Below are 25,868 nucleotides of genomic sequence, written 5' to 3'. Positions count from 1 at the left end.
AATTGGGAGCTGCCAGACCAGGACAGCTGAAAACTGCAAACTCCCAGGGAGGGCCATATTGTTCTTGAGGGCCTTTTGTCTGCGGTTTGGCAGTCTCCGGCCCGCGGAGCCGACTCCAGCTTCTCTGAGCTTCACTGGCCCCTGTGAGCCGCGGCACGGGCCACGGCTCCGAGCGGAAACCCCCTTTGTCCTGTGTGGTCCCTCTAAGAAGTTCTCCTGGCGGGGCTCAGGGTGGTGGGGAGATGAACGCTGCAGCCAGCAGCTACCCCATGGCCTCCCTGTACGTGGGTGGCCTGTCACCGAGGCCGTGCTAAACGAAAAGTTCAGTCCTGCGGGGCCTGTGCTGTCCACCTGGGTGTGCCGCGATGTGATCACCCGCTGCTCCCTGGGTTATGCGTATGTCAACTTCCGGCAGCCGGCTGACGCTGAGCGGGCTTTGGATACCATGAACTTTGATGTGATTAAGAGAAAGCCAATCCGTAACATGTGGTCTCAGAGGGATCTCCTTGAGAAAGAGGGATCTCTTTGAGAAAGAGGGATCTCTTTGAGAAAATCTGGCGTGGGAAACATCTTCATCAAAAACCTGGACAAATCTATAGATAACAAGGCACTTTATGATACTTTTTCTGCTTTTGGAAACATTCTGTCCTGCAAGGTGGTGTGTGATGAGAACGGCTCTAAGGGTTACGTCTTTGTCCACTTCGAGACCCAGAAGGCTGCCGACAAGGCCATCGAGAAGATGAACTGCATGCTCCTCAATGACCACAAAGTGTTTGTGGGCAGATTCAAGTCTCGAAAAGAGCGAGAAGCTGAGCTTGGAGCCAAAGCCAAGGAATTCACCAATGTTTATATCAAAAACTCTGGGGAAGAGGTGGATGATGAGAGTCTGAAAGAGCTATTCAGCCAGTTTGGTAAGTGTCAAGGTGACGAGAGATCCCAGTGGGAAATCCAAAGGCTTTGGCTTTGTGAGTTACGAAAAGCACGAGGATTCCAATAAGGCCGTGGAAGAGATGAATGGAAAAGAAATCAGTGGGAAAGTCATTTTCTTTGGCGGTGCACAGAAGAAAGTGGAACAGCAGGCCGAGTTAAAGCGAAAAAAAATTTTTTTATTAGTTTCTGCTTTATAACAAAGTGAATCAGTCATACATATATATCTGTTCCTACATCCCTTCCCTCATGCATCACCCTCCCTCCCACCCTCCCCACCCCACCCCTCCAGGCGGTCACAAAGCACCGAGCTGATCTCCCTGTGCTCTGCGGCTGCTTCCCACTATCTATCTACCTTACGTTTGGTAGTGTATATATGTCCATGCCTCTCTTTTGCTTTGTCACAAAAGCGAAAATTTGAACAGCTGAAACAGGAGGGAATTAGTCACTATCAGGGGGTGAATCTCTACATTAAGAACTTGGATGACACCATTGATGATGAGAAGTTAAGGAAAGAGTTTTCTCCTTTTGGATCAATCACCAGTGCTAAGGTAATGCTGGAGGATGGGAGAAGCAAAGGGTTTGGCTTTGTCTGCTTCTCATCCCCTGAAGAGGCAACCAAAGCAGTCACAGAGATGAACGGACGCATCATGGGCTCCAAGCCACTGTATGTCGCCCTGGCCCAGAGAAAGGAAGAGAGAAAGGCTCACCTGACCTACCAGTATATGCATCAGGAAGAGAGAAAGGCTCACCTGACCAACCAGTATATGCATTGGGTGGTTGGGATAAGAGCGCTCCCTGCCAATGCCATCTTAAATCACTTCCAGCCTGCAGCTGGGGGCTACTTTGTGCCAGCAGTTCCACAGGCTCAGGGAAGACCTCCGTATAACCTAACCAATTAGCACAGATGAGGCCTAATCCACACTGGCAGCAAGGTGGGAGACCTCAAGGCTTCCAAGGAATGCCAAGTGCTATATGCCAGTCTGGGCGTCATCCAGCTCTTTGCCATCTGGCTCCAGCTGGTAATGCTCCAGCCTCTCACAGCCTCCCTACTACCACTCAGAGTCGGGTCTGAGTGCTCAGACCGCTTGGCTATGGACTTTGGTGGGGCTGGTGCCGCCCAGCAAGGGCTGACTGACAGCTGCCAGTCTGGAGGTGTTTCCGCAGCTGGGCAGAGCCTAGCGCCTCGTGCCGCTGTTGCTGCCGCTGCTGCTCGGGCTGTTGCACCTTACAGATATGCCTCCAGTGTCCACAGCCCTCACCCTGCCAACTGGCCCCTGCAGGCACCCCAGCCTGCACCCCATGTGCAGGGGCAGGAGCCGCTGACTGCCTCCATGCTGGCCGCAGCACCGCCCCCCGCAGATGTTGGGTGAACGTTTGTTCCTGCTCATCCAGACGATGCACTCAAACCTGGCCGGGAAGATTACGGGGATGCTGCTGGAGACTGACAACTCGGAGCTGCTGCACATGCTGGAGTCCCCGAGTCTCTCTGCTCCAAGGTGGATGAAGCTGTGGCGGTCCTACAGGCTCATCATGCCAAGAAAGAAGGTGCCCAGAAGGTGGGCGCTGTCGCTGCTGCTACCTCTTAGACAAGGACAAACCGATTCAAAAGACAAATAACCCCTCATGGAATTCAGCTCAAGGTTTGAAGATGCCCTAGCTTGTCCTATGGACCTCAACACCAAGAACCACAAATTGCAAATTTAATAAGTCATTTTGTATCAAAAGGTCAATTCTGAAGCGCCTAGAATTTTTCAATTGAAAGATTATATTCTCTGGGTTCTGATATGGCACAGACAGTGTTAACTTTTTTTTTTCTATTGCGAGTTTTGATTTTTTCCCCCCAGAAATTGATTTTATTTGATGTACCCAAGTCTTAAGTTTCTCAATAAAGAAAAAAATCTCCATAAAAAAAATTGAAAAAATGGGCAGAAGATCTAAATAGGTATTTTCCCAAAGAAGACATACAGATGGTCAACAGGCACATGAAAAGACACTCAATGTCACTAATCATCAGAGAAATGCAAATCAAAACCACAATGAGATATCAGCTCACACCTGTCAGAATGGCTATCATCAAAAAGACGACAAATAACAAATGCTCAGGAAATGGAGAAAACGGAACCCTCCTACACTGTTGGTGGGAATGTAATTGGTGCAGCCCCTATGGAAAACAGTATGGAAGTTCTTCAAAAAACTAAAAATAGAACTGGCATATAATCCAGCAATTCTCCTGGGTATATATACAAAGAAAATGAAAATACTAATTCGTAGGTATACATGCAGCCCAGTGTTCATAGCAGCATTATTTACAGTAGCCAGATAATGGAAGATATGGAAGCAACGTAAGTATCCATCAACATATGAACGGATAAAGGAGATGTGATATATATATATATATATATATATATATATACATATATCACACAATAAATTAGAATATTACTCAGATAGAATTTTACTCAGCAATAAAAAATAATGAAATCTTGCCATTTGCAACGACATGGATGGATCTGGAGGATATTATGCTCAGTGAAATAAGTCAGACAGAGAAAGACAAATATTATGGAATCTGAAAAATAAAACGAATGAATATAACAAAAAATGCATCTGTATTATATTTGCATCTGGTGTTGAATTGTATCATTTCATAAATGACATCAAATTTGTATTCAACCTAGAGATTATCATACTAAGTGAAGTCAGACAAGAAAGACAAATATCATATGATATCACTTATATGTGGAATTTTAATAAATGATACAAATGGACTTATTTACAGAACGGAAACAGACTCAACAGACTTTGAGAACAAACTTATGGTAACCAAAGGGGAAAGGTGGCGGGGGGGAGGATAAATCAGAAGTTTGGGATTAACATATACACACTACTATATATAAAATCAACAAGGACCTACTGTATAACACAGAGAACTCTACTCAATAATCTGTAATAACATATGGGAAAAGAATCTGAAAAAGAATGGATATGTGTATATGTATAACTAAATCACTTTGTACACCTGAAACTAACACAACAATGTCAATAAACAATGTACTCTAATAAAAAATAAAAATTAAATTTAAAAAATTTGTATTCAACAAATCTAGATAAAATTCAGACACTCCAGAGAAAACTGGGTTGGGCTGGGGGAGAAATTAGGTAGAAGAAAAGAGAGATCAGCAAAGGCAGATGAAAAAAAAAGTCTCACTGAAACATCTGCCTAAGCATAATATGCCAAAAATATTTCTGAAAATGCTTCTAAACATACCAGCACATCTGCCTGGCTTCCTCTAAGGGATGCCACCCCACTACCCAGCCTCCCGCTCACAGCCTTTGTCCTATGTCCTCTTGTCTCTCAGGCCAAGCTCCCCTGTACCTGGATCACTTGATCACCCAGAGCTGCCACCAACACTCTAGGGGCTGCCCCTGAAAGGTGACTTACAAATAAAGCATCGTTCACACAGGTCAAGCAAAATCGTGCAAGGCCTTTTAGGGTGCAGGGAGGCAGGAGACAGACAAAAGGAATAAGAAAAAAGTGTACCCTATGCTGTGAAGAATCAGGCGTTAAAAGATCTGGTACTTAAAAAGAAAAACAGGGCTTCCCTGGTGGCGCAGTGGTTGAGGGTCCGCCTGCCAATGCAGGGGACACGGGTTCGTGCCCCGGTCGGGGAGGATCCCACATGCCGCGGAGCGGCTGGGCCCGTGAGCCGTGGCCACTGGGCCTGCGCGTCCGGAGCCTGTGCTCCGCAACTGGAGAGGCCGCAGCAGTGAGAGGCCCGCGTACTGCAAAAGAAAAAAAAAAAAAACAACTCTAACAATCTTCACAACACCCCCAAACACCTAAATGGTTAAGGAAAATGTGTCTTTGGAACACACCACGTAATTCTACGGTTTCATGCTGGCCCCTCTGCCTTCAACTCCTTTCGTTCTCATCCCAGCCCCCTCCCCAAACCCCCGTGTCAGCAGAATTCCTAACTCCCTCGCCAGAGTTCACGGCACTACTACAAACCTCTACCATAACACAGAAACCAGGGTGGGACCATGTCATAGGGGCCATGCAGGTGGAATTAGATGGCAAAGACAGACGTTTTCAATACTGCCACATTGATTTTAAGGTGGTTCAGATAAAAAAAGCTGCGCGGTGCCACCAAAATAAAATAAAATAAAAATAAGAGTAATGTACATTTTTAAAATGTTAAGAAATAACCATCCAGGTGGTACATGAATGTACAGTGACATGAAAAAGTATCCATGAAGCAACATGATGGGACGTGTGTCTCTGGAGCTCCCTGTGGTGGCCGGGGTGTGCACAGCGCCGGACATGTTAAGGGTGCGCAGGAATCACGTGTTGAATTGCTGGGAATGAAGGACTCCAGTAAGAGGTGCCGCTCAATCTCTGTCCACTACTACCTGCATCAGGGATCCTCTATTCCTAGAGCATCTACCAGACAACAGCAGCTTGCGCTTGCCTTCCAGCTAACTTCTGTTATACTGCTTTGTTTCTCTATTTTCCAGGCAAAACAAAGTGTTGATATGCAAAGGTTTTCACCTCTGGTCAAGACCTTTCTGCTCTCATCTCTAATGGGTCAAGTGCTTCTCTCCCCAGTTCCTGGGCCGTGACATTCACCACTGTCTACACACAGTCAGAAGAAATCCTCCAGCCCTGATAAGGCCTTGGCCTGCCTGCCTCTCCATGCAGACCTCAGTTGCGTGTCTCAGGACTTGGCCATCGAGGGAACTCCGACTTACATTGTACGCTCTGCCATCTTCCGTTGTGTAGATCCGTGGAAACAGGCTGTCTGCATACCGGGAAGCCACAAGTCTCCCCAGAGACGTCACATAATCTGCATGTTTATAAAGAAAAGCAGTCAAAATGGTACATTATCAACACTTATTTTTATTTCAAAATGCTATTCTCTGACATCAGATGATATCCCCAGGGACACCAATAATCCGTGATGCTTAGTATTCTGTTCTAGATAATGAAGTATTTCTAGGTGCTATGATAAATGTGACTGTTTATGACATGTGAAATCCTGTAATACATGAATGAACGGGGAGGAAGAACAGGGTTTGTTTCTTGGTCTCCTGGTTCTTTTGTCCAGAATGATTAAGGCAGAGGTCAAAAAGATGACATAGAAACTGTGTTTAATTCCGGAAATCTTTTATTCAGGACTTGGGCTTAGTTTTCAGAATTTTAAAAATTAAACTTAGATATTATCTACTGTTCTCTCGAGTGGGGATTCATGAATAAATGAGTGAGATGAAGCAAGTAGGGAATAGAGTCAGAACACTCATACAGGATGTCAAGACCACTTTCTTCTCAGAGCATATGCTCAGCTGTTCAACATCCATCCCATAAACACTCATTGAGCACCCGCTATGTGCTAGACACAGTGCTTACAGAATGGGAGTACACTGCTTCCTGAAACATATGTTTACTCCTTCGCAGAACTAACAGAAGGTTTCAAGGACTAATTATGACTTGGCAGGACAGAGATGAGGTAAGGCTTCATGGAGCCGTTTTATTGTGATAATTATTTTATTGTTGTTGTTACCGTTAGTATTATTAAGTCCTAAAGGTGGTAGAGAGAGTGGTGGTACTCTTTGATCCAACACTTCCTTTCCTTTGCCTTTCTAGGGAGGCAGGATCACAGCCTACTTGGAAAAGGCAGAAGGGGCAAGGCTGAATTTTAGAGACCAGGTTTGGTCCCAGATCACCAGGAATGATAAAATTCACAGGTCTTGAAGTTCAATGTCCATAATAGTAAAGAGCAAAGAATGGATACTTGAATCCCACCAGCAATAACCTCACTCAATAAATCTCTCAATCTTTAAAATCTTCATTTCTAAGATTTCAGCATTCTTTTTTTTTTTTTTTCTTTGCGGTACGTGGGCCTCTCACTGTTGTGGCCTCTCCCGTTGTGGAGCACAGGCTCTGGATGCGCAGGCTCAGCGGCCATGGCTCACGGGCCTAGCCACTCCGCGGCACGTGGGATCTTCCCAGACCGGGGCACGAACCCATGTCCCCTGCATCGGCAGGCGGACTCTCAACCACTGCGCCACCAGGGAAGCCCCTGATTTCAACATCTTGACTGACATTTACAGAGCAGCGTCAAATCACCAGCAGCATTCTCTCTTTACCTAAGGCATTTATCTGGAGTCAAGAGAGAGGGCTATTTTCTGAGAATTGAAGAAGATGAATCTATATAAGGCTCCATAGCTGTATTGCCAAATAAAATTAAGTCATTGTGAATTCCCCATCCAATAATGGTGAAGTAGATTTTCTTGGCTAACTCTCACACAGAAAAAAAATTATAAGCCCTGGACAAAATATTAAAATAGCTACTTGAAGGCACTAGAGAGCAATCAAGAACAGGCAGAAACTGGAGTAGCATTAATCCTTGAAAAAAGGAAGTTGGTGAGATTTGCATTCATTTAATAAGGGAAGCAGAGTTTAGAGTTTGAGTCCAACCAAGTTAACTGCTTGCTAGAATAAGAATCAGCTCTCCACCCATCAACTGGTAAGTGGATAAACAAACTGTGGAATATCCATACAATTCATCTCCTGATTTTATTTGGCCATAAAATGAATAAAGTTCTGGTACATGCTACAACATGGATGAATCTTAAAAACATCACATTAAGTGAAAGATGTCAGGGACTTCCCTGGTGGTGCAGTGGTTAAGAATCCACCTGCCAATGCAGGGGACACAGGTTCGAGCCCTGGTCCGGGAAGATCCCTCATGCTGCAGAGCAACTAAGCCCATGCACCACAACGACTGAGCCTGCGCTCTAGAGCCTGCAAGCCACAACTACTGAACCTGTGTGCCACAACTATTGAAGCCCACGCACCTAGAGCCCGTGATCCGCAACAAGAGAAGCCACCGTAATGAGAAGACCGCACACCACAATGAAGAGTAGCCCTCACTCGCCATAACTAGAGAAAGCCCACATGCAGCAATGAAGACCCAACTCAGCCAAAAATTAATTAATTTTTTTTAAGTGAAAGATGTCAGTCACAAAACACCACATATTATATGACTCCATTTATATAAAATGTCCAGAACAAAAAAATCTATAGAGACAGAAAGTAGACTGCTTTGGGCTGGGGCCTGATGGACAGGGTGCATAGCTAAAAAATACACAGTTTCTTTCTGCAGTGATGAAAATGTTCTAAAGTTCACTGTGATGATGGTGGAACATATCTGTAAATATTGAATTGCACACTTTAAATGGGTGAATCGTATAGTATGTGAATTACATCTCAATAAAGCTGTTATTTTTAAAAAAGCAGATATGGGAATCTAGCTGTTTTCTATTAGGACAAATATTAAAGGGATTTTCAAAAAGGTAAAACAGTGCCACTCTTCTCTCTACCATTTTTATTTTAAAAACCATTTTTCTTAAAAATGTTATGTTAACATATAATGGGTTTGTTACTTTTAAATGAATTAATAAATATTTTTAAGGGTTTTAGTTTTAACTTCCAATATGATAAATATCAACAGATGTAAAATGCATAAATTCTTGTAAGAGATTAAAAATGAGGACATGATATGAAAGTGTATAAAGGAGATGTAATGAACTGAATAAAGAAACATTAGGGTAAAAACATTTACATACTAATATAGGTAATCAATTCTAATGACAGTGGATTTCTCATCAGAAATCACAGAGGCCAGAAGGAAGTAGCACAATGTCTTTTAAGTGCTAAAAGAAAAGAACTGTCAACCCCAAATCTTATATCTGGTGAAATTATTCTTCAGGAATGAAGGAGAAATAAAGATATTGTCAGACAAAGAAAAAAAAAATGTTGCTAGCAGAGCTATTCTTACAGAATAAATAAAGGAAGTTCTATAAACAGGAAGGAGATGATAAAAGAAAGAACCTTGAAACATCAGGAAGGAAGAAAACAGTAAGCATAAATATGGGTAAATAAAACAGATTTCTCTTCTTGAATTTTCTAAACTGCTTGATGGTTGAATCAAAAAGTATAGTACAGCCTAATGTGATTCTCAATGTATGAAGAAAAACAATAAAGCATATTATAAATGAGGAGATTAAAGGGACATAAAGGGAAATAGTTACCATTCTTCATTCAAACTGATAAAATGCTGACACCAGTAGACTTTGATAAGTTACATATTTATAACGTAATACCTAGCACAACCACTAAAAGAGCTGTGTGAAGAGATACACTCAAAAAATACTATAGATAAACTTTTTAAAATTCTGAAAAATGTTTAAGTAACCCAAAGATAGGCAAGAAAAAGAAATAAATGGAAAACAGGAAAAAAACAGAAAACAAAAAATAAAATGTCAGACAAACTCTAACATATAAATAATTACATTAAATATAATTGGTCTAGATACAACAATTTAAAGAGATTGGCAAAGAGGATTTTAAAACTGACCCAATAATAAGGTGTCTATAAAAACTTGCTTCAAATATAATGATATATAAGTTAAAAGTAAAAGGGCAAAAAAGATAAGTCATGTAAATATTAAAAAAAAGAAAGCAGGATTGGCCATATAATGTAAAAAAAGTAAACTACAGAGGAAAGAATATTACTAAGGATAGAGGAGAACATTATATAATTATAAAAGTGTCAATCTGCTAGGAAGACTTTGCAATTCTAAATGTACATGCACCAAACAACAGAGCTGCAAATATGTAAAGTAAAAACTGATAGAACTGAAACTAGAAACAGACAAATCCACAATTATAGTTGGAGATTTCAATATCACTCCTGTCAACAATTGATAGAATAACTAAACAGAAAATCAGCAAGAATACTCAACAACACCATCATAAACAGGATCTAATTGGCATTTATTTTTAAAATTACTCCATACAACAACAGAAGAATACACATTCAAGTACCACAGAATATATACCAAGGTAAACCATATCCAGGGCTAGAAAACAAACCTCGAAAAATTTAAAAGAATTGAAACTGAGTATATTCTCTGTCCAAGGTGGAAACAAACTAGAAATCAATAACAAAAAGATAAGAGAAAAATCTCCAAACTCTTGGAAACTAAATAACATGCTTCTAAAAAAAAAATCCTTGAATCAAAGAAGTCTCAACAGAAATAAAAAATACTTTCTTAACTGAAATGATATACAATGAATTGATAATGAAATGAAATGATAATACAACATATGAAAATTTGAGGGACACAGCTCAAGCAGTCTCAAGAGAGAAATTTATAGCACTAAATCCTGACATAAGAAGAGATGAAAAGTCCCAGATCAATAATCTAAAGCTCTCACCTGAAGAAACTAGAAAAAGAAGAGCAAAATAAAATCCAAAGCATGCAGAAGGAAATAATAAAGATCAAGGCAGAAATCAATGAAATTAAACAAAGAAAAATAGAGAAAATCAATTAAATTAAAAACTGGTATTTTAATAAGATCAATAAAATTGACAAACCCCTAGCAAGACTGACAAAGATAAAAAGAGAGAAGACATGAATTACTGATACCAGGAATGAAACAGGGACTATCACTTAAAACCCTACAGAATCAAAAGAATAATGGAATACTACAAACAACTCTGCACACATAAATTAAAACTTAGATGAAATGAATCAATTCCTCAAAAAATGCAAACTACCACAACTCATTCAATACAAAATAGATCATTTGAATAGTCCTATACCTTATTAAGGAAAGAAATTTGTAATTTAAAAACTTCTAGAAAAAGAAATCCCCAGGCTTGGATAAGTTCTCTGGATAATTCTACTGAACACAGAAAGAATTAAATTCTATACAATATTTTCCATAATATAGAAGATAAGGGAACATTTCCCAACTCATTTTATGAAGCCAGCATTACCCTGATACCAAAACCTGACAAAGGCAGTATAAAAAAAGAGAAACTACAGACCAACATCCTTCATGAATACAGATGCAAAACTCCTTAACACAAAATTAGCAGGTAGAATTCAGCAATATATAGTATAAAAAGAATTATACAACATGATAGAGTCATGTTTATTCCAGGATACAAGGCTGGTTCAATATTCAAAAATCAATATAATCAACCAAATTAACAGGCTAGGGAAGAAAAATCACATGAACCTTTCAACTGACACAGAAAAAGCATTTGACAAAATCTAACACCCATTCATGATAAAAACTCTCAGAAAACTAGAAATATAAGAGACCTTCCTTAACTTGATTTTTTTTTTAATCTACCAAAAACCTAACATCATACTTAATGGTTAAAGACTGAAACCTTTCTCCTAAGATCTGAAATGAGGTAAGGATGTCTACTCTTACCACTTCTATTCAACATAATACTGCAAGTTCTAGCCATCACGACAAGACAAGGAAATAAAAGGCATATAGATCAGAAAGGAAGAATAAAAACCTTCCCTATTTGGAGGTGACATGATGGTCTACCTAGAAATCCCAAGGAATCAACAACAACCAAAGAAAACCTCGTAGAACTAATATGTGAGTTCAATAAGGTCACTGGATAGAAGATCAACATTAAAAAATCAACCATATTTCTACATACTAGCAATGAACATGTGGAAACCAAAATCAAAAATACAGTTTCATTTATAATTGCTCAGAAAAATGAAATACACAGTAAATCTAACAAAACATGTCCAATACTTGTACACTGAAAATTACAAGACAGGTGATGAAGGAAATCAAAGATGTAAATAAATGAAGAGATACTCCATATTCATGGACTGAAAGACTCAACATAGTAAAGATGCCACTTCTCCTTAAATTGATATACTGGTTTAATGCAATTCCTATCAAAATCCCAGCAATATTTTTGTAGACAGACATGGTTATTCTAAAATTTATATGGAGAGGCAAAGAAAATAGAGCAGTAGTTAAGACAATTGTGAAAAAAGAATAAAGAGGGAGGAATCAGTCTACCCAATGTCAAGACATTATATAATTATAGTAATCAAGAGTATGGGGTTTGGTGGAGAGACAGACATACAGATGAACAGAACAAAACAGAGGACCCAGAAATAGCCCCATATAAGTACAACCCGCTAATTTTTAACAAAGATAGAAAAGCAATTCAAAAGAGAAAGGATAGTCTTTTCAATAAAAGGTGCTGGAGAAATTGGATATCCATAGTCCAAAAAAATCAACCTTATACAAAAAATAAATTAATCACAGGCTAAATGTAGGGTGTAATATCATAAAAGTTTCAGGAAGAAAAGGGGGGAGAAAAACTCTAAGACTTAGCAAGATCTATACAAGAAAAAAATAAATTGGATCTCATCACCTGTGCACTGAGAAACTCTGTTAAAAGGATGAAAAAAGAAGTTACAGACTAGGAGAATATATCTGTGAAACACGTATGTGACAAAGGACTTCTGTCTAGAATACATAATGAATATTTAAGACACCAATCTAATTAGAAAACAATCAAAAGACATGAAGAAACATTTATTTTGCCAAAGACGATATATAGCAAATAAGCACATGAAAAGGTATTCGACAAAACTAGACATTAGGGAAATACAGATTGAAACCACGGTGAAATATCACTACACAACTGTTAAAACAGCTAAAATTTTTAAATGGTGACAATACCAAATGCTGATATGATGTGGAAAAACTGGATCCCTCATATATTACTGATGTGAATAGTACAACAACTCTGGAAAACAGTTTGGCAAGTTTCTTAACAAAACAAAATAAAAACAAAACATACACTTAACATACCACCTACCAATTGCATTCCTGGGCATTTATCCCAGAGAAGTGAAAATTTATGTTCACATAAAAACCTGTAAACAATTATTCATAGCAGCTTTACTTGTAATATCCCTAAACTGGAAACAACCTAGATGTCTTTTAATGGGTGACTGGTTAAACAAACAGTGGTACATCCATACCATGGAATACTACTCTGTAATAAAAAGAAACAAACTATTGATACATGCAACAACTTGCATGAACCTCAAAGAAATAATACCAAGTGAAAAAACTGCCAATCCCAAAAGGTCATGTACTATATGATTCCATATATATAAACACTCTCTAAATGAGACAATTATAGATGTGAAAAACAGACTGATGGTTGCCAGGAGTTAAGGATTTGGGGAGATAGAGTATCTGTATGCCTATAAAGGGGTACCACAAGGAAGGGAGATCTTTGTGGTGATAAACAGTTCTGTATCTTGATTGTGGTGGTGGTTACACAAATCTAAACAGGAAATAAAATTACATAGAATTAGTCACACACAGTGTATCAATGTCAAATTCCTGGATTTGGTATTATACTATGATTTTATAAGACATACCAGTGGGAGAATTGGATGAAGGGTATGTGGGATCTCTTTATATTATCTTTGCAACTTCCTGTGAATATATCACTTCAGAATTTAAAAACTGTCAATCAATCAATCATCCAAAAAAAGAGAAAAAAAATAAAGACAATATCAGATGAACAAAAACTGAGAAAACTCTGTCACCAGCAGACCAGCACTACAAGAAATGCTTAAAAGAAATTCTTTAGGAAAAAACACCAGATGGAATTTCAAATCTTACAGGAAGGATGAATATTATAAACAGTAAATATGTGGATTTTAAGATGCTATTTTTTCCCACTCAATTTCTTTAAAAGACAAATGACTTTTTAAAGCAATAATTATAACACTGGATTGTGAGGTTTATGATATATGTAAAAATAAAATATACTAAAACAATAACACCAAGGACAGGTGTGGGGGATAAGTGGAGCTATACTGTTATAAGAGTCTTACATTTTACGTGAAATAGTGCAAAGCTAACTTTTACCAGACCGTGACAAGTTACGGGTATAATCACTAGAGCAACCACTGAAAATGCAATGCAAAAAGGTATACCTTGGGCTTCCCTGGTGGCGCAGTGGTTAAGAATCCGCCTGCCAACGCAGGGGACACAGGTTCGAGCCCTGGTCTGGGAGGATCCCACATGCCGCGGAGCGACTTAGCCCGTGCGCCACAACCTCTGAGCCCACGTGCCACAACTACTGAGCCTGTGTGCCATAACTACTGAAGCCTGTGTGCCTAGAGCCAATGCTCCACAACAAGAGAAGCCACCGCAATGAGAAGCCCGCGCACCACAACGAAGACCCAACACAGCCAAAAATAAAATAAATAAAAAATTTTTTAAAACAACTTTATTTTTTAAAAAATGGTATACCTTAAAATCCTATTGCAATTCAAATGGAAAATAAAAATGGAATTAAATGAAATACAAAAATATTCAATGTACCCAAAAGAGGTCAGGAAAGGAGAAACAGAGGGGAAAGAAAGTGATGGGACAAATGGAAAACAAACAGTGAAATGGTAAACCTAAATCTAAGTCAATTACTACATTAAATGTAGAGACCCAAACTACAATTAAAAGACAGATTATGAGACTGGGTTAAAGGGGCACTCTTTAAAGACAGAGAGTACAGATAATTTGAAAGTGAAGAGTCTAAACCTACATGCCATGTAAAAATGAAGCACAGGGAAGCTGTAGTGGTTATATTAATATTAGACAAAGTAAATGTCAAAACAAGGGCTACCATGTGATATAAAGATGGACATTTCAAAATTATTAAAATTTGCCAATTCATCAGACAGATATGAAAATCTTAAATGTGTATGCATTTAGAGCTTCACACTACACAAACAAAACTGACAGAACTAAAGGGAGAAATGGACAAATCCACTAGAAAAAAAAACACTGAAGACATAGAACATCTCTACAATACTATCAAGCATCTGGACCTAATTAACCTTTATAGATACCACCTAACAACTGCAGAATACACATTCTTTTCAAGCATGTATGAAATGTGCAGCAAGATACACGCTGGGCCATAAGTTAAATGTCAGTCAATTACAAAGACTAATAGATGTTCTCTGACCTCAATAGAAGTGAATTAGAAATCCAACTACAAAAAAGATATCTTTAAAAGTCCTAACATATTTGGAAATTAAACGCATTTCTTAAAAAACATGAATCTAAGAAAAAAGATTATGAATCTAAGAAATCTAAGAATATGAATCTAAGAAAAAGAGGAAATAAATACTTTAAACTCAATAATAATGAAAACACCACCTATCAAGATGTCTGCGATTCAGCCTAAGCAATGCTTAGAGGAATACTTATAACTTTAAATACTTATATGAGAAGAGAAGAAAGATTTAAAATCATTTATCTACGTTTCCACCTTAAAATAGAAAAAGAAATGCAAGTTAAACTCAAAGTAAGTAGAAGGAAATAAATAATAAATATCAAAGCAGATACCAATGAAATAGAAAACAAGGGATTGAAAAAAAAAATCAACAAACCCAAAATTTGATTATTTGAAAAGAGGTATGATATACCCCTAACAAGACTTATCAAGAAAAGTGAGAGAAAACACAAATTATCAATATCAAGAACGAAAGAGGGAACATCACTACTGCTTCTATAGGTACTTAAAAAATGTTAAGGGAATATTTTGAAAAATGTTTTGCCAATATATTAGAAAACGTTCATGAAAGGGACAAATTTCTTGAAAAACACAACTTTCCAAAACTGACATGATGAAACTGAAAACCTGAATAGTTCTACGTCAATTACAGAAATTGAATTTCTTATCAAACTTTTCCTATAAACTCCAGGTTCAGATAAGTTTCGCTGGTGAGTTCTATCAAACATTTAAAGATGAAATAGTACTAATTATATACAAACACCACCAGAACATAGAGGAGAAGGGAATAATTCCAAATCATTTTATGAGGCCAGCATAATCCTGATGCCAAAACCTAACAAGGACATGAAAAGAAAATTACGGAGCAATATCCTTCATGATCTTAAATGGAAAAATCCTTGACAAAATATAAAGAATTGCTATTTTGCTAATATTAATGACTGAATTATAATTATTTGAAACATGAGATAAAACTGCTTTCAGTTTGTTTCTTTAGAAAGGAATCCCACAGACCCTGACTCTGGCAGACTCCCCCACATCTAAAAGGTATTTAGATGGTACAGGGTCGGCTGTACTAGCCTTTGTGGAAGGATAAATAAGAAAGCACAGCTTGAGCCCTGAAGAGCAAGGCCTTGCCGTTAGGATGGGACCCCAGATCAGTCTGTAACACCCACATCCCCTAGATCTTCCTTATTACCAGCATGGAACAAAGCTGTCAAGGGAACTGGTGAAAAATGTGAAAAACACAGTATTAATGGCTGCTCAAAAAATATGTTTAATTGATTAATTAACTGACAAATTCAGAATAAAATCCTAGTAATGAAAATTGCCCTGATTGAAGGAGTGTTTCCCTCAGGTGGGGTGTTACTGAAATGTGGACCAGCACAGACCCAATGGGTGGGCAATCACACAATGTAAGACACTCAGTATCCCTGGTCCCCAGGCCCTACATTTCAGTAGCAACTCAAGTCAACATGTCATTTAAAAAAAAAAACCCTCACACATTTCCATATTCCCTGTTGGAGGGCGGTACTCCTGGGACTTGAAAACTAACATTCTAACCAAGACATTTAAGAAAATACTGGACCATTAACAGGCAGGTCACAACAGGAAAATAGCATGTTCTCCCTGAAACCACACACAGCTATTGTTCTAATCAATAGCCTCCAAAAGGGTTTGCATATGCCACGGGGTGAGCAAGACATCTGCAGGGTACAAGGGGTATAACTCCTATTTATCTTTTATTTTATCTTTAAAAGAAGAAAGAATGAAATTAAGCATTATTAATATTTAATATGTGGATTGATGACTGTACATCTAAATAACATATTGATACATATATTGGGGGTCCGTGCGCAAACCTTTTTTACCTATAAGGATGTGAGATCAAAATAAACTCAGAGACCTGTGCTTTTGAGGGAACTTCAGAACTGATGCGACCTCCTCAAAGGCTAAAGGGCAGCATGCTGGTTGGGTTCTCCAGCCAGTGTTGCTTTGTGAGTATTATACCTTCACAATGTGGAAATCCAATCTGCGACAAGATCTGTTTCAAGGTCAATTTGTTGCTCTTAAGCCCATGCGGTTGAAGCCATTCCTCAGAAGAGATGAGACTCTGCTTGGCCGAGTCTGTTCTGGTGTTGCTCAGTCCCTCTTGCCACCGCAGCTGCTGCTCAGAGATGGTGGAAGATGAGCCTGGTACCTCCATCTCTGAACTAGGATCTAAGTCATAGGGACCTCCTGTAAGGGCAATTGTCAACATCAGACTTCCCGAAAACTTGGAAACAATCTAACATCAACCAAGGATTGGTTTAATATAAATTACAGTGCAACCATTCGCTGGAATTCTATCAGGTAAAAATTGTAATACAAACTGTATATTTGTTGGCAAAGAAGATATCTACATGTATGGCTAAAAGGTATCCATAAAACTCAATATCTACATGTGTATACCCACAGACACTCAGAAAAACATCTAGAAAGATATATGCCAATTTTCACAGTAGTTTTCTCTGTGTGGTGGAGGCACGTGTAGTCTTCGCCTTTTCTATATTGTTTAAACTTTTACACTACTTAAACACTTCTAAACCAAGATTTACTTTTATCATCAGAAAAATATAAAACTCTTCCATTTTGGAGAATAAACATTCATTCCTGAACCTTCATGACACATCAGTATTCCAGTTATAATCACACCTGACCTTTCTCTTCCAAAGAGGATAAAGAGGATAAAACGCTGAAAGGAAACAAACCTTTTCTCAGGTGGAGTGGCTAACTGGGAGCTAGGGACATGGAGGGAACCAGACAGAGGCTCAGCCCTGATAGAATACAGGGACTCACCTTCCCATGTTTCATTCTCTGGGACTTCACTCGAAAGTTGTACTTAAACATTCTGGCTCATGTAGCCAGCTGTTCTGGGACCAACCAGACTCAATGCAATATACAACACACTGAACTGATCCAGCCCTGCCTAAACATAGCTGGTGCACACACAGGGAAGGAGGAGCCTGACTGTAGTGTAATCTTAACCCACTCATTGCAACTTCGGGCAGGGCCTCATGACTTGGAGAAAGAGTAGAAACCTCTGCTTCCCTCTGTATCTACAATGTGCAATGCATATCAATGTGTTTCCCTGGAATGTAACATTTTTCAACAATGGAAAAACTCGCTTTTCCCATTTCTAAAGCTCTAACCCTACTTTCTGAAAGTATCAGTGTTATGACATGCAAATTCAAACAGAAATCAATCGGACGCACGCTGGGGAGTTTTCGTGAAAAGAAGTCAGAAGTATTATTATTAGCAAACATTTATTTAACTTTATATATGTTCTGTGTAGTATATACTTTTCCTTACAATAACCTTATGAGGTAGGTAGTACTATTATTCCCATCTTACAGATGAGGAAACCAAGACAGAGTGCTTAACTAACTTCCCCAGTTCTCACAGCTGGTGGGGGGTGTAGCTGAGATTCTAACCCACTCCAGAGTCTATGTTCTGTGAACTTTACAGTAATAAAACCAACTGCAGCAACTTCCATTTGTTGGCCAGGAACTGAGCTTTTTAAAGACACTACCCACAAATTCTTCATCATGGTATCCGTTACCCACTGCTATCACCCCACTTACCTTTGAGGAATTGGAAGCTTCAAGAATTTAAAGAACTTGTTCAGGACCCATAGCCAGTAAAGCAGAAGCAGAAGTCAAAGCCATTTCTTAACCACTCTGCCATGGTGATAAGTGACCTCCAACCTGGTCCTACGGTACAAGCTTATGGATTCCTTCCAGTAAGACTGCTGTCCATCAGGGCTCCTGGGTCCTCACTGAAGACAGGGCACTAACCTTTATTATCAGAGCTCAGGCTCAATAAGCTTCCTGGCTTATCATTTTCAAGTTTTTAAAGATAATGATTTCTACTTTAAGGTTTATGTGAATTTGTATTGTCCATATATGTTGAATTCCAAAGGTACACAAACCCATGCTATTGGTGAAGATCTTTCTACAAGGGCTCAATTTGATGAGAATGTTACAAGAGTATCTGGAGAGCATCATGTAGGAGTGGGAAGATTTAGAATGAAAACTCTGTGTAGGTCCATTGTGCCATTTTAGGCAAGCGATTCCTCCTCTCTACATTGGTAATACACCCTAACTCCCAGGTCCACTGCAAGGAACAAATGTGGCAATACATGAGTTATGTGTGGGTGAGCACATGATGTATTGGAAAGAACTATGTACAAATAAATTCCTTTAAGGTCATTACCCTTTATATTACTGCATGTTTGTGAGTTAATACATGGATGTTTTGAATCTAAAACAAAAAAATAGTCATTACCCTTTAGTACTTTGTTTCATATACCCACTTTTTCTCCAAGCCTCTTTTTTTTTTTTTTTTTTTTGCGGTACGCGGGCCTCTCGCGTTGCGGAGCACAGGCTCCGGATGCACAGGCTCAGCAGCCATGGCTCACGGGCCCAGTCACTCCGTGGCACGTGTGGTCCTCCTGGACCGGGGCACGAACCCGCGTCCCCTGCATCGGCAGGCGGACTCTCAACCACTGCGCCACCAGGGAAGCCCTCTCCAAGCCTCTTTTTACCCACCATGTCCCCAGAGCTATGAAGTTTGGGCTCCTCCTCCTCCTCCTTTAGAATCACAGAACATGAAAAGAGCAAGGAAGGCAGACCAATATGCTTCTACTCTCTTTTTGAGATCTGTCCAACAGAGACTGCCAGCTGAAGAACTTTTAAATTTGGCCAGTGGTTCCAACAGAAACAAGAAAAAGGAAGTCCCAGAATATTTTTTAACTATTTCACCATTTCCAGTTAATCTTTCTCCTTCTCAAACACATTCATCCACCTCCTGTAGTCTTCTTACTAGAGGAAGCTACACGCCCTAGGTTAAAAAGGGAGCACAGCTACATAAACTGTCCTACTAAGACTACTAAACTGGATTTGGAACCTTAAAGAAGATTTCAGAAGAGTCATAGCTTTTGTTTTTAACCCAAAGGGACGTGTTCTCAATTCCAAACAAAAGGCAACTGAATCCTCCATCTAAGGTGTATGCCCCAGTCCCTTTTGCATTCGAATGATTTTTTTTTAAATAAAAGTGTTTTTTTAAGTCTGGTTGGCTCTACTGGATCAGAGAACCTACATGAGTCATTCTAATTCAGATCTTGATTCTTCAGGCTTTTTAGCTTGAGAATACCCATTTTGTTGGAAATGAAAGCTTGGAAAGTTGAACTTATCCAGAGAAAACAAAGAAGGAAGGAGAGAAAGGGCACCTCCGACAGAAGGGATCATTTACTCAGATGGGGTAAGAGCTACTCTGTCAGAGCAAGGAAGCCTTCGAGAGCAAAGCTGTCAAGTAAACTGACAAAGCAACCCTTCCACACAGCCTTCCTGCTTTCCTACATCTAAGCTGCTCTCAGGTCGTTCTCCCGCATGGAATCTTAGCCTTGAAGGCCCATTTCCAACACTGCTCCTTCATTAAGACTCTCCAGATCCTCTCACCAACCTTCTGCATCCTCCCCCTGGGAAAGCCCTAGTTTTTGCTTTGATACTTCACCCATATGGCCTTGGCCACTTCAGGTTTGTCCTGCCTAGATTGAAAGAAGGTTCAATGACTACAGGGACGAACTACATGAATGTCCTCAGCAAAGTGCCTGATATACAGCAGGTACTTTGTACAGGTGTTGAGTTGAATTAAATTGATCACTCAGAATTACTGAGAATCCTGATCTTCAAACAAGGCAAAGATTCTCAGGGCAGGAAAGAGCTGTCTCTTTAAACAGACATTTCCCAGATATTACTATGGTATTATGATTACTATTATAATTCAGTTTCTTCTTCTGAGGTTATTACAATATAGAGGAACCCAGAAGTTAGAAACCACAAATCCCAGCTGAGCACTTCCCTAAGTTTTAAAAGCTATCCCAAGAGCCAAAGTTTGGGGAAATAGAAAGGGGGTTCCTAAATAGAAAGAGGAAGTATAAATGGAAAAAAGAAAAAAGAAAAAAAAAAGAAGTGAAAGTCTGAGCTGAAGGCAGGGTCGGGCAGGCAGAATTTGGAGAAAAAATATAAAGTTGATTAAGCTGGCACAGTCCAAAAGGTCCCAACCAAGGTAACTAGGGGCTCCGTGTACAGCCCGCCTGGGGCTGCTAGGGTCTGCCGGTTCTAGGCGGTCAAGAGCTGCCCCAGGGCTGTCCCGCGGTGAGCCCCTGTGGAAGTCCTGACGCCTTAAGAGATCGGGTCCTATATGGTCAGAGGTTGAGGGACCGTGCATGACTTAATTATGCATTAATTCAGCTTAAATATTTGGAAAACTCTACCTGCTTCACCTTATTACTGCTGGCCTATAGTACAGGCAAAACTTTTCTAAGCTGGTTCTCTACCAGAGAGACCGAGCTTTCCCTGGGAGTGAGGTATGGTGCAAAGAGCTCTGAAATAGGAGGGGTCGGTTCCTTGTTTCTGGGTATGACCCTCGTAGGAATTAGTTAAGTGAGTCAGAGCAAGTCGCTGCGCTTTTCTGGGCCTCTTTCCGCATCTGTAAGCGGGGGCTAGTCCAGCTCGGAAACTGTATGATCTTAAGGTTTCCCTACGCAGCTTGCTGGAAACCTCAGCACCTCAGAGGTTCTGACGTGAGGGTATAGTATCCCACACTTACTAGGCAACCTGTCAGATGAAAGACAAGGCGATTCCTGTTCAGCAGCCACCACCCCCCCCCCATGCTCGGGGCGCCGTCTGGCCCGAGAGGACGGGCGAGCCACGCATCCCGTTGGTTGATAAAGCGGGCGCAGGGTCCGCGCTTGGCGCGATAGGATTCCAGCCTTTCGATATCTCTGTGACCCGAGCGCAACCTGTTGACCTCTGCGTCGCCACTGCGTCGCCGCGGTTGCTCGGACACCGCCAATCAAGGCCCCCGTGGAGGCGGAGCCAGAGGAGAGGGGGTGGGGCTCCCAGGCGGTTCCCCCGTGGGGCGGCGCGGGACTGGGTACCGGGTCCGGCTGAGAGAGACGGATTGGAAGAACAGTGAGGTGCGGTTTTGCAAATTTGCAACAGGTGGGGTAGAGCGCTTCAGTTACCAAAATTCCTCATATCTTTGGATATAAGTATTCCTATAGGCATTATTTTCTCTTACTTTATCTGTAGCTTAACAAGTAAGCAAAGAGCTCAAAATATGCGCCTGTGATTTTTCAGTCACTCGGAAATAAAACTGTGCTTGTGAAAAGCGTCTTTAAATCCTTAAGAGGAGATCCCACAGGCAAGAATTGTTTTACTATATTTATTGGGGTATTAAACTGTGACTTAGATTTTTTTTTTTTTTTTTTTTTTTTTTCCCGGTACGCGGGCCTCTCACTGCTGTGGCCTCTCTCGTTGCGGAGCACAGGCTCCCGACGCGCAGGCTCAGCGGCCATGGCTCACGGGCCCAGGCGCTCCGCGGCATGTGGGATCCTCCGGGGCCGGGGCACGAACCCGTGTCCCCTGCATCGGCAGGCAGACTCACAACCACTGCGCCACCAGGGAAGCCCTGTCTTAGATTTTAAAACTCAAAAAGTGACCAGATTAGGGCCTCCCTGGTGGCGCAGTGGTTGAGAGTCCGCCTGCCGATGCAGGGGATACGGGTTCGTGCCCCGGTCTGGGAGGATCCCATATGCCGCGGAGCGGCTGGGCCCGTGAGCCACGGCCGCTGGGCCTGCGCGTCCGGAGCCTGTGCTCCGCAGCGGGAGAGGCCACAACAGTGAGAGGCCCGCATACCGCAAAAAGAAAAAAAAAAAAAAAAAAAAGTGACCAGATTATTTGTAGGCTCAAAGATCTAATAAAACATAGTTAATATTAGAACTGAATAATTCTGTCCTCGACAGAAAAGTCTACTTCGTCTCCGGGGTTTACTTTTCCTACATTCTTTTAATGCCTTTATAACTTTAAAAGTACGGAAAGGTTTTATCTCAGATCATAAATCATTACGCAAAGGTAGTAGATTGTGTACCATTGGCCCTGCAAATGACGTCTGCCAACCACACCCCCAAAAAACAAACAAAAACTCAGCAGTACTGAAGATCCTGTTCAGAAGGCAAGTAGCACAGCGGCCACGCCCACACCCACTTTTGCCAATGCCACCTTAATCCCTGCTGTCCACACCCTGCCAGACTCATATTCTTGGGTCACGTGGGTGAGATGGAGCGCACAGCATCCGCTGAGCCAAACCCACTGCCTCGTGCTGCCACACCAGGCGCTCCTGTCTCCACCATCACCCCATGCCTTGTCCCTTCCCTGGGACACTTGCCAATTATATGCAAGTCACTGCAGATGACTCTGTGCTTCTGTCATTTATGTTTATGTGCCTATAAGCATAAATTCTTAGGGAATGTTAAATATTAATTATTTAAATTGTAGACAGATAAGTGAGCAGTTTAGGTCATTTTGAAGTATTGCAAAGCTGATACAGACTTCAGCCAGCCACAGGATGGTTCACCTCATTTTTGTTTGCTGGTCTGGCATAAGAATACCTTTAGCACAGTTGTGATATGCCATTGGACTGAACTGTCACACGTTTGTTTTGAATTTACATTTTACAGATATTTTGTATCCTACCATCAAACTCAGTAATTGACATTTTTATTTCACTCCCATCCTTAAAGTAATGTCTAACCTGAGTTTATCATTCAGGGCCCGTATTGTACTTTCAGCCTCTTTGTCCACAACTCAAACCCTCCAGCAGGGAGACTAACCTGGTCCCTCCCTTTGATCACACGTGCCTTTACTCCAACACCCCCTTCACCTGAATTACCACAACTTGGGAGCCACAGACCTGCCCAGGGCCTACAGGGCGAGCTCAAGCTCCTCTGTCTTCACTTGGCCCTTGGGGACACACCAGCCCCAGTCATTTCTTTCCACCTGTCCAGACTCAGAGCATCAGTTTTCAGTGCCACATTCCTGGCACTGCGTCCTGCCGTGTGACAGCCCTTACATTGTTATTTGACCTTTGTGCTGGTTACTTTTCAGGTTGAATGGTTTTTCCTTTTCCTTAAACAAGCCTATCACTGGCACTGCTGGGCTTATGGTCATGATTAGAATCTTGGTGGGCAAGGGGCAGGGATGATGATAAATGAAAAAAAGGAGGAAAAGCAATTTTCCTGAGCCCACCACAGAAACTGGAACCAGAGAAAAATTAGAATGTTAATTCAAGAGAATTGTATGTATGTATGAGAAAGAGTCTGAGAGAGAATTAATGCTACACAGTAGCATTCCCAAATAGAAAGGAGGAAGTGGAGAGTGAAGCACCTGGATCAGGCAGCAGTTGCTCTTGAACCTTGGTTGGCACTGTTGGTCCAGGGAGTTTGGCTGCCCAGGGGCTGCCTGAGATAGTTGGGGTGGGCAAGGTCCAAACAGACATTTGTATATATTGTGATGTTCTTCAATTCACTGTTCTTTGTTTGAGGAGTGACTGTAGGCTTGCGGCTCTCAACCTAACATATTCCATGAGGAACAGAGCTTTTAAGGATAACTCTTCTGCCCTTGACAATTACTATGTTCACTGTTACTCGACATTTAAAAATAATAGCTAGAATTTCTTGAATGCCAAACAATGCTCTAAGCACTTTAAATATATCACTTCATTCAACCCTCACAAAAACTCCAGGAGGGAAATACCATGATTATCCCCATTTGACAGACAAGGAAACTGAGACATAAGATCAAGCAACTTCTCCAAGGCTACTCAGCAAGTAAAGGGTGGCTGGAGAACTTGAACCCAGGCAGCCTGCCTCAACACCCCACCCTCGTACTTACATGCTGTGATGATCAATTGTTGGCTTTAGCTTTCTCCAAAAGAAATGTTCTGCCGTCTCAGCTGTACAGTATTCACTTAGAACTGGATATTAATGCCACAATGAAAACCTCACTGGACTTGAATGGGCTTGTAACAGAACACATTTCAATTTTAAATGGCATAAAGCAGGTCCATTTTCTAATTGCCTCTGCCTTCCACACTTCCTGTTAATCAACCCCTTGGCAACTCAGTGTCGCTTTTCAATGAACTGGATGCCTTTGAGTCTACAGTCATATCCCAATAGCTGAATTAAGACTTGAACAACAATATGTTATCTAAGCAGGAAGTCCCAAACACTTGAAAATTTTAAATCACTCTTCAAAATAGATGCTTACACCAAAAGCTGGCAAAACCAACCCTCCTGGGATGAGATTTTGATCATATGGAAGTGATATTCAGGAATGGGCCTGAATCTTGCCTTGGCTGAGTCATCCTCGTCTTGTGGTTCCTAAGGAGAGGAGTAGACAAACTGGAAATGGCAAGGGGAGATAAGACATTTCTTCATCTTAGGGCCCTCTAACCCTAGGGCAGGGTGACCTGGCAACACTTTGTGTACACAAGACTTGGGCACAAGGCTAGGGCCTCTCTCTGCTTCTAAGCTCAGATCTCTCTACCAGCGTCTTGCCAATCCTGGAGGGGCAAATATGGGTGGGAGGAGGAGAGAAGAGGGTCTGCCCACCAGAAGACTTAAGCTCTGGTTTTGCTGCCCTCTTCTCCCCTTTGCGAAAGAGCTAAGTGCCAGAGGGAGAAACACACCTGGTGGACAGCTTCACACTCTAACCTTGGCACCAGTAGCATCCTGAAATCTGATCCAATTAGATCAATACTCACACTTCTTGAGGAGTGAAGGGAAGAGGGAAGAGAGGAAGAGGATAACATTAAACGAATTACAACATTCTCACTGATGAATCTAATTGTGAAAATACCAGTAATTTGAATTTAATAGAATTTTTTTCTTCTTTTTTTTTTTTTTTGCAGTAGGTGGGCCTCTCACTGTTGTGGCCTCTCCCGGTGTGGAGCACAGGCTCCAGACGCGCAGGCTCAGTGGCCATGGCCCACGGGCCCAGGCGCTCCGTGGCATGTGGGATCTTCCCAGACCGGGGCACAAACCCGTGTCCCCTGCATCAGCAGGCAGACTCTCAACCACTGCACCACCAGGTAAGCCCTAATAGAATATTT

The 25,868-nt window shown here is 41.0% G+C and overlaps 1 protein-coding gene and 1 pseudogene across 2 annotated transcripts in view; one reads left to right on the top strand and one right to left on the bottom strand.

Moving 5' to 3' along the window:
• Positions 1-21,598, bottom strand: part of VWA3B (von Willebrand factor A domain containing 3B) — a 207,403-nt gene extending 185,805 nt beyond the window's left edge. The window contains 3 exon segments of the mRNA XM_082642474.1: positions 5,680-5,774; positions 16,884-17,111; positions 21,525-21,598. Of these exon segments, the coding sequence (XP_082498600.1) occupies positions 5,680-5,774; positions 16,884-17,079 (291 nt within the window). The 5' untranslated portion in view covers positions 17,080-17,111; positions 21,525-21,598.
• Positions 243-2,516, top strand: LOC309815579 (polyadenylate-binding protein 4-like; annotated as a pseudogene). Its single transcript has 2 exons — positions 243-1,091; positions 1,338-2,516. The product of its transcript is annotated as a polyadenylate-binding protein 4-like (transcript).
• Positions 21,599-25,868: the final 4,270 nt, after the last annotated feature.

This window comes from Mesoplodon mirus (genome assembly GCF_964341445.2).
Source record: "Mesoplodon mirus genome assembly, chromosome: 14".
Classification (NCBI taxonomy): domain Eukaryota; kingdom Metazoa; phylum Chordata; class Mammalia; order Artiodactyla; family Ziphiidae; genus Mesoplodon; species Mesoplodon mirus.
The sequence above is the reverse complement of the archived record's forward strand: the minus strand, read 5'-3'. Positions and strand labels throughout refer to the sequence as shown.